This window comes from Peromyscus californicus, unplaced genomic scaffold (assembly GCF_007827085.1).
Source record: "Peromyscus californicus insignis strain IS unplaced genomic scaffold, ASM782708v3 Scaffold_9__1_contigs__length_137607984, whole genome shotgun sequence".
Classification (NCBI taxonomy): Eukaryota; Metazoa; Chordata; class Mammalia; order Rodentia; family Cricetidae; genus Peromyscus; species Peromyscus californicus.
This window is the reverse complement of record NW_026294617.1, coordinates 70668765-70679018: the sequence shown is the minus strand read 5'-3', so window position 1 is coordinate 70679018 and position 10254 is coordinate 70668765. Positions and strand designations below refer to the sequence as shown.

At 39.1% G+C, this 10254-nt stretch overlaps 1 protein-coding gene across 1 annotated transcript; it reads right to left on the bottom strand.

The window, feature by feature from the left end:
- Nucleotides 1-9566: 9566 nt before the first annotated feature.
- Nucleotides 9567-9812, bottom strand: LOC128106124 (small proline-rich protein 2D). Its single transcript, XM_052731440.1, has one exon. The coding sequence runs from the start codon at nucleotides 9810-9812 to the stop codon at nucleotides 9567-9569; it is 246 nt and encodes an 81-aa protein (XP_052587400.1).
- Nucleotides 9813-10254: the final 442 nt, after the last annotated feature.

Below are 10254 nucleotides of genomic sequence, written 5' to 3'. Positions count from 1 at the left end.
TATATTGGTGTCTGACTCAGTGACTTCTTCCTTTTCTTCATGAAGCAAAAGCTATTCACAGACATAGGAGGGCAGTGACTTCCTCCAGTTAACACCTATCCTGGCACTAACATCCAATCCTGGCACTGGCGGGTGGGAGGCTCTTCCCACTGAGGACACCTGGGGTGCCAGAGGAAGGTTATGTAATGCCATCAGAGGTTTTTGCATTGGACACCTGGGACAAGAAGAGGACTCTCCTCTTACAAGTCAGTGAGTCACTCTGGAGTTTAATTAGTACCTGCCCAAGCTGAATCTGACGTATGTAATCCTGAGTGCTCTGTCCCCAAATTAGGCTTCTTGGTTTCTAATATACTCAACTGTTTCTGTTCACTTCAAGAAATCCTCCAACAGAAGTGAATCTGCCTCTTCTTGCTCATTCCTTCTATATACCCATAATTCAAATTCCCCCCAACAAACTCTAAGACTCACAGCCACCACAATTGTTATCTCAGTCTTCTGTTTTTGTCAGGGAGCCTCCTAAAGGGATGTGCTTCACATTCCACACCACCATCCAAAACACATACACATACTCACATACAAACACATGCTCACATACACACACACATGCTCACATACACCCACACATGCTCACATTCACAAACACACACACACACACACATGCTCACATTCACAAACACACACACACACACACACACATGCTCACATACACACACACATGCTCACATTCACAAACACACACACACATGCTCACATTCACAAACACACACTCACATACACACACAAACACACACACACACACACACACACACACACACACACACACACACACACACACACTACAGTCCTCATAGAGTAACAAACAAAACCTGGTTCACCAGATACTCGGGTTGGAGCTTTATCTGATGAAAAGGAAAACGTATATCCCACCAAGGAAACATGAGCCACTTCCAGGAAGCAAAGCGAAACTTCAGTTGCCCATGTACCGAAACTAGCTACCCGTGTCACAGAAAAGTGTTCACAACACATCCATTGGCTCTGTCAGAGATTTTGACATCCATCTCAACTCTACCCTGAGTTTCAGAAGTCTTGGTGTCCTGTTTCCTGGTCCGGAGGCATCTGAACCTTGGTTCACTTCTGAGTGGACCTTTACAGGCAGAGGGAGGGGTTTTGCTGGTGTTGCCCCAAACAAGTGCACTGTGGAGATGACACGTGGAACTAAGGAAGGGGCATTTCATTGAGAGAGACTTTCAAAACAGGCATGAATCTAAGCACTATGGGATGGGATGGAAATAAGACACCAAAGTCAGCCCATGTCAAGTACCCAGAAGGGATGCTGATGCTGTAGATGGGCCTGTCTATGTCTCGGGAAATTTAACGGAAAACTTCCATTGACAACATTCTCAGGAAAAGCTGTCCTGCACTTTGAGAAAGTGCAAGCCTGGTAAAGAGATGGATCTTCATTCTTTCAATCCCCAAGGATGTTTTGTCTCTCAAACCCAATTGCTAAAAGTCTTCCTTTCTTTTATAGCTTCTTACTATAAATTTACCCCCTCCACACACACACACACACACCTTACATTTTCTTTCCTTATGATACAACAGAAGATTCCACTCTTATTCAGGAGCAATATTTAATATTTAGTATTAGATGACTGCACAAAAGATCTCCAGAAAGGTATTATCAGCTTTATTGTACTCTGATCAATTCCCTAAGAACACTTTCTTTACTCTGTCCTTTGAAGCACCTATTTGTTATTTGCAGTAACTCGGCTTCCCTATCTGGGGTCACACTCTACAGAGAATCAAATGATTCAGGCCTGTCTTCAAGTCACTGGCAACCTTAGTAATGTTGTGAACATTGTTTCAAATGTGTTTTGAATATATTTCAAATATGAAGTCAGACGATTCAGGTGAGCAATGATGATAGGATGTGGCATTTTGTGGGTTGTTAGATAAAGAAGGTGGCATGCATAGAGAGAAGACAGACAATTTCACACGTTGGCCCCCTTCCCTCCTTTTATTCTGTACTCCCTATGTTTTAAGAACTATGAGGAGTATTTACATGGTACTTGACCAATTCCCCAAAACTTTATTTTCCTAAAATATTGTATAGAAAATTAAATTTGATTAGAAAATAAAATGTACAGAACAATACATTTAAATCACATTTTCTGTACTAGTTACATGTAAGTCACATATAAATGACTTATACACATAAGTAATGATGGGCAGGGGTGCTGATGACTGTTTACTAAGAGCTAATTCATTCTCAGGTATTATATCAACCTAATGAAAGTACTGAAAATTCTATGTATAGAACAAGTTTATGAAGTAAACATTAGTCTCCTGAACTGGGGGAAGAGGAATTGAATTTCTGAATACTTAAATAATTTGTTCCTCAAAAGAACTAAATAATACTTGAAGACAACAACAAGAGTTTTAAGTATTTTAAAAATAATATTTAGTGTAGCCCCAAATTCAGAGAAAATTGATCATCAGAGTCTTGCCTAGATATTCTTTGTAGTTTGACTGTGAAATGCCCTCCAAAATCTCATGCGCTTGAATACAGAGGTTAGAACTGTTTAGAAAGTTGTAGAATTTAAAGTATATGGACCTTTGCTGGTAACTAGGGATGGGATTTGAGGTCTTACAACATGGCCCCACTTCTTGTCTGCTCTCCACTTCTTGATTGTGCATGCAATGTGACCATTCATGCGTCCAGGATACATTAATGCAGATACATTAGAAAGAATGCTTGAAGAAGTTAAAAAAAATTGTGCCTTGTTGGGGATTACAAATTGCTCCTGAAAAGATACAAAGAGGAGAATCTATTTATTATTTAGGATATAAAATAGATCTACAAAAACTTAGACCACAAAAGGTGCAAATTAGGAGAGATCGATTATGGATTCTTAATGACTTTCAAAGATTATTTGGAGACATTTCCCATCTACGAACTATTGCTGGGGTAAAAAGTGATGAACACAGTAATTTGTTCAAAACCTTAGAAGATGACAAGGACTTAAATAGGCCAAGAGAATCATCACCTGAAGATGAAAAAGAATTGGCTTTGGCAGAAAAGAAAGTACAGGAAGGACATGTGGATCATGTGGATCCAAAGCTAGATTGCATTTTGGTTATTTTACCCTCTAGGCATTCTCCTACAGGAATTTTAATGCAGAGGGAAGATATTATATTGGAATTGATATTTATACCAAATAAACAGAGTGAAAAAATAATAAAAACTTATGTGGAAAAGATCTCTGACTTGATTTTTAAAAGGAAAATTGAGACTTTGTCAATTAGCAGGAATTGTCATACCTTTAACTAAGGAGGACATTGAAAAATTACGGGCAGAAAGTGAACCTTGGCAAAGAGCTTGCAGTAATTTTTGGGGAGAGATTAACAGCAAATATCCCAAAAGCAATAGAATTGAACTTATAAAGAGAGCTGATTGGATTTTTCCTGACATTGTACAGGAAACACCCATATCTGGAGCCTGTACACTTTATACAGATGCCAACAAACAAGGAAAGGCAGGTTACAAATCATAAAATTTAAGTAAAGTGGTTCAAAGTCCTTATAATTTGGTTCAAAAATTGAAATTGTGTGCTATTCTGTTGGTATTAATGGATTTTTCAGAACCTCTCAACATAGTTACTGAGTCTTAGTATGCTGAAAGAGTAGTATTACATATTGAGACTGCTGAATTTATCCCTGATGAGTCAGAATTAACTTCACTATTTATTCAGTTACAAGATATTATCAAGAATAGGAATCATCCCTTATATATAACTCATATCTGATCCCATAGAGGTCCGGCAGGCCCTCTAGCACAAAGTAATGATGAGATTGATAAATTATTGATAGGAAATGTGCTGGAGGCCTCAGAATTTCATTAAAAAAATGTCAATAGTAAAGGTTTTTTTTCATTTTTTTTATTAAGAAAATTTTTACTCACTCCACATGCTATCCACAGAAACTCCTCCTCCTTCCTCCCTCCTCCTACCTCCCAGCCCTCTTACCCAAGCCACCCCACATCCCCACATCCCCCAAATCGAGGTCTCCCATGGGGAGTCAGCAGAGCCTAGCACACTGAGCCTAGGCAGGTCTAAGCCCCTTCCCACTGCACCAAGGTGATACCGTCATAGATGAGGACATTATGGGACTAAGAAGAGGCAGGGTGCTAGGGAGGCTCTCAGGAATCCACAAGGTTGACCCCACCTTGGTCTGCTGGCAGTGGTTCCGTCTACTCTGGTAACCAGTCTAGCAAATAGTAAAGGTTTAAAAAAGGATTTTTCTGATGGAAGTGGATGCAGAGATCCATGGCCAGGCCCCAGGTGGAACTCTGGGAGTCCAATTGGTGAGAAAGAGGAGGGATTGTATGAGTGAGAATTGTTGAGACCATGATTGGAAAAAGCACAGGGACAAATAGCCGAACTAGTGGAAACACATGAACTATGAACCAATAGCTGAGGAGCCCCCAACTGGACCAGGCCCTCTGGATAAGTGAGACAGTTGATTAGCTTGAACTCTTTGGGAGGCCCCCAGGCAGTGGGACCGGGACCTGTCCTTAGTGCATGAGCTGGCTGTTTGGAACCTGGGGCCTATGCAGGGACACTTTGCTCAGCCTGGGTGAAGTGAGGAGGGGACTGGACCTGCCTTGACTGAATCTACCAGGATGAGCTGAATCCCCAGGGGAGTCCTTGCCCTGGAGGAGATGGAATGGGGAGTGGGCTGAGGGAAGGACGGGGGGGGGGGGGCAGGAGGAGGGAGGACAGGGGAATCCATGGCTCATATGTAAAATTAAATTAAATTATAAAATAAAATTTAAAAAAAAGGATTTTTCCATAACCTGGCAACAAGCTAAGAAAATTGTAAGGAAATGTCCTACTTGTTCTTTATACAATCAGACTCTGCTACCAGCAGGATGTAACCCAAAGGGTACTCAGAGGAATGAAATCTGGCAGATGGATGTGTTTCACTTTGCAGAATTTGGAAAACTGAAATATGTATACCACACCATTGATACCTATTCAGAATTTCAGTGGGCAACTGCTCTGAGTTCTGAAAAATCTGGTTCAGTGATTACACACTTACTAGAAGTTATGGCCATCATGGGTATACCTGCACAAATTAAAACTGACAATGCTCCAACATATGTTTCTGGTAAAATGAAACAGTTTTTTGCTTATTGCAATATAAAGCATATTACAGGTATACCACATAATCGTACAGGCCAAGTAGTTACAGAAAGATCAAGTAGAACTCTAAAGGATATGCTAAATAAACATAAAAGGGTAAAAAAAAAAGCAGAAATAGATTACATAATGCTCTATTAACTTTGAGTTTTCTCAATGCTAATGAGAAAGGAACAACAGCTGCAGAGAGACATTGGATAATAGAAAAAATAATACAGAATTAAATCAGCCTATATACTTTAAAGATGTGCTGACCTCAGAGTGGAAAGCAGGATTTGTGTTATGTTGGGGATGAGGTTTTGCTTTTATTTCTACAGGAGAAGGTAAGCTGTGGATACCATCAAAATTGATAAAGGTTCGATTTGAACAAGTGAGATCTCTTAATTAGAAGAGGTGATAGTTCATCAACCATCATGACCATCCAATTTAAACTAACTTATACCACTAACAAATGATTTTCATTTAATCAGATATAACTTGCCAAAAGGGGAACCTCCCCAAAGTTAGTCTTGGGGAAAGTTTTTTTTTTGGGGAAGAGTGGTTCTTTTTGGTTTTTGGTTTGTGGTTTTGTCTTTCAGAAGAATGAAGGCTAAGGAATCTGAAGAACACTGGACAAATGAGACATCTGAAGAAAAAGGACAAATCATCTAGAAAAAAAAATGTCCCAAGAAAAAGAGTAAATTGGCCTATTGGTATATCACATATAAAATTTCGTAAATCTTCCTAAATGTTTGTTCCTGCTCTTCTCTACAGACACTTAACACAAATGGTCTTTTTGTAGTCCCAGTTCAATTAAAAATTAAAGCTGGCTTTGGAGTTGGAAAATGGCTCTCTACTTCTTTAAACTCAAGCATGTTGTTAAAAGGAAAATGCAAAATCTCTGTATCATTTCAGAAGAAAGAGCCATCTTCTGATATGGGACAGAAGAAAACCAAAAAATTAAGGGACTATTCTATTGCCACTAATCTCAATTCTTTGGTTCTATTTTGATTCTTTAAACTTTTCTTCAGGTATGAATTTTATATCAAAATTTATAAGACGTATATATTTAATTTTGTTATGATATTAATAGTAATAATAATTCTAGAAAAAAGGATTCATTTAGCTACCTATACATGTTTTTGTGTTTAAGTCTCTATCAGTTTTCTGCAGGGAATAATGACCAGGCCTAACATTGAATTTGAAGTCACCGTAAAGATGATGGAGCCCCATAACAATGATTCCACGTGGACAATAATAATACCAGTAAGCTGAAAAACATCACACAAGGATCAGCTTTGAACTACAAAACTGCTCAGAACAATTTCGAGATGACTAGCTGAGATGATCCAGCCTCATAGACTACTGAAACAAGGACTTGAGATAAACCCTGCATTTTGGCATTATGTAGAGATAGGACAACAAACATATAGCTACCTCTCCCAGAACTTGACAATTAACTCCAATTTTTTCTTTTAGGATCCCCTAAAGATGCCTTCACCCATAAACAGCAGGAAGCAATTTTAAGAACATGACACCCACATTCCCAAAGAGGTAGGATGGGGCGGGTGGCTTTTGGTCTTTCAATGTTTTTTTGGGTTTGGGATAATTTTCATTGTTTAGGAGGGTTGGTTACAAGTTGTTGTTGTTAATGGTTAGGGAAAGGGCTAAACAACAGAGATTAGATTTAAGGTTCTTGTTTGGAAAAAAGAAAAAAGATATATAGAAATGATAGAATAGAGGGTAGATTATTGAATCTACTATGAAAAGAAAAGAGAGGATATAGATATATAAATAAAAAGATAGATTATTGAATCTACTTTTAAAAGACAACTGCTAGTTTTAAATACTTTCCATTGAATTGGATTTTTATATATTGTATAAAAATTATATATATTGAGATTGATATTGTTAGAAAATGCTGTATGTATATTTCTAATCTTGTTCAGGATATTGAACTTTACCGTTCATTTAACAATATAATGCAATTTGCTAATCCTTGAATGTTATTATTTCCAAATATTAGGATATAAAGAAATGAAAGTTAGTAGTCAAACATTATAATCAAACTTGTAGTCATATTAGGTATGTTTTCAAGGTCAAGCAGAGATATATTAGATAGACAGGTCATCTTCAAACCCTTCAGAGACCTACAGAATATGACATTTAAAATGTTTTAATAACTTAGACTTTTTTTTTTAATGACTATGAGACATGTCGGCTCCTGGCAGCACCAATCTACTTCAGAGAAGATATGAGCATTGAAGAAACTGCATATGGAGTCAATTTTCATTGTGGCAAAAGTTAGCCACAGGGCAACAAAGTGCCCTCGTATTGACTGCTAACAGTGTGCTATCCAAAATGGACAAACAGGACACAAAACAAAGGACTACCAATCCTTGCCAAAACAAGTGTGGTTGCGGCTTTAGTAACAGGCCTCCTCTGAGGCCAGGACAATATGACACCATCGCTGAAGTGGCTTTGCAATCCAGAAAAGGTACAGTGTCCCTTTCTTCAAAGGCAGCTAAACAGGCAGTGGACCAATGGCTTCTGGTGTGCAGTGGAACAGTAGCTAAAACAGTTATTCTTGAAGGAGTAACTCAGTTGATGGAGTCTAACCTCTCAATGGTATACTAGCATTTGATAAAGGAGGTGAAGGAAGCCACAAGCTGAGAAGAATCGGCAGCTGAATTCCAAAAACACCAATAATTTCTAGAATTTAAAATCCTGAATCATGACAGGACACTGGTGAAATTCAGGTTTATCTGATATATGGAATACTCACACCAAATGTGAGGTAGAGCTGTAGGCCTTGTGTACATCCTACTTCACAAATGAGTCTGTCAGATATGCTAAGCCTAGAGGCTGAAGATGATGTCGCAACATTGCAGAGAAACCTCAGGTGACTGTCCAGGCACCTGGCTGTTTCTGTCAACTCACATTTTTTTTGGAATCTGCTTGTTTGCACTTCCTGTTTTACTAGGTAATATTCTTTCCTTCTTGGGTCTCTAAGGGAGTTGAAGATTAGATAGTTATAGTTTTTCTTGTTAAGAAATTTAAGAAAAGAAACTCACTAAAGAGGTGTAAAGTGAATAAATTTGAAAGACATTACAAGACAGTTCTCTACTGGTAATACAAGTTAGGATAGAAAGTGAATCAGGTACATTTTGGACTTACCAAAATAGGATGGATAATGGAATATTTTCTCTGAATTTGTCAATTGCAAATGGACTAGACACTGTTGATGTATTTATTGTTTGTATATATTGTATATAGTTATTGTACTTATTATATGTAATTTTTCTTGTATTAGTTATAACTTTTTTATTTTTTTAATTAGAGAAAAGGGGAAATGTAGTGATATTTTATTTGTATGTTAATAAATAAAGTTTGCCTGGAGATCAGAGGACATAGCCACCCATAAACAAAAGTCAGGCAGTGGTAACACATGCCCTTAATCTGATCATATGGCAAACAGAGTCTCTGTGTGTTCAAAGACACACTAGGGAACAACCAAGTGTGGTGACACATGCCTTTAATACCAGTACCAACCATAGAGACCTGGAGGTCTGTAAAGACAGGCAATGACAAGGAAGTGAGGTAGCTGGGCTAAGAGCCAATGAGAGGGCAGAACAGCAAGGCAATAAAAGCCTGGTTAGACAGGAAGTAGCTCTCTCTCTTGGGAAGCTACGGTGGCATGGTGAGCTAAGGTTAGCTGGTGGCTCTCACTATTTCCCTGATCTCTATGGCTTTCACTCCTATATTTGGCTCGGTGTCCCTTATTTAATAAGACTGTTTAGAAATTTGTCTACACAGTCACCTGCCACCAGGCCTTCACCACCATGACTGCACCCTCTCAAACTGTAGGCAAAAATAAACTCCTTATTCCTTAAGTAGCTTCTTGTGAGTTATTTATGTATAGAAATAAAAGTAAATAATTCAGAATCAAAAGAGAAAAAAATGATGCTACTCATAAGGCAACTTTTCAAAGAAATATTTCTATGCCCCATCACCAAAATTGTACTTTATTCAGAAAATGAAACAGTAACGACAACTGTCTAAGTTGTATAAATTTCTGCCCAGTTGAAAGACAGAGGAAGGCTCCTCTGAGGGCACTGGGGTAACACCTGCTGCTCTTCCCTCTGTGTATCTGGGATACTAGACCACGGAGGAAGGACCATTCTCGGCAACCCCTTGACAATAGTAGAATAGTCTCATGAAAATGCCTTCCCTATCAGAGATCATCATTGGCATATGGGGGGTGAAGAGTGGAGAAGATTCTTCTGCATACAGGACAGGCTTTGAAGGGAAGGTAGAGTTGTTGCTGTGGAAGTAGGTGAGATGGATTCCTTTCTCTGCTCCTGGTCCTGGTGACAGCCGAAGCACTCACTTGCTCTTGGGTGGGCACTTCTGCTGGCAGGCTGGAGGAGGTTGCACAGGAGGACATTTCTGCTGGCATGGCTGAGGGGGGCAGGGCTCAGGGCACTTTGGGGGAGGACAAGGCTCTGGGCACTTAGGGGGAGGACAAGGCTCTGGGCACTGTGGGGGAGGACAAGGCTCTGAGCACTGTGGAGGTGGGCACACAGGAGGAGGCTGGCAGGGCTGCTTGCACTGTTGTTGTTGGTAAGACATCGTGCTGAAGTCTCAGGATCTGAAAGACATTACATGACAGTTTTCACAAGAGGTGATTCTCATAGAGAAAGGGGAAGTTTATAGAATATTGGACAGTAATCCTCTCATATACACACAGTACTCCCCAACTATTCGTCTTCTAGGACTTTCTGGATTTTCCCTTCCAATTTAGTGATTTGTTTCATTTAACTATGCAGGACCTTCTTTGGTTGCATTCCCCATGCCAAGAAACATCTCTGTTCCAAAGAACATAGTGTTGCTTGCACAAAATAACACATTCAAGACTAAGTACACTCAAAACAAATTCTTATCACATCAGCACCTGTGAAATCCCAGAAGATGAGTTTCACATCAGAAGACACATACTGAAATTTAAGGGTCTAATGCCTGCTAAGACATAAGTCTGCTGTGGATGATTGATTGATAAATAAAACACTGATTG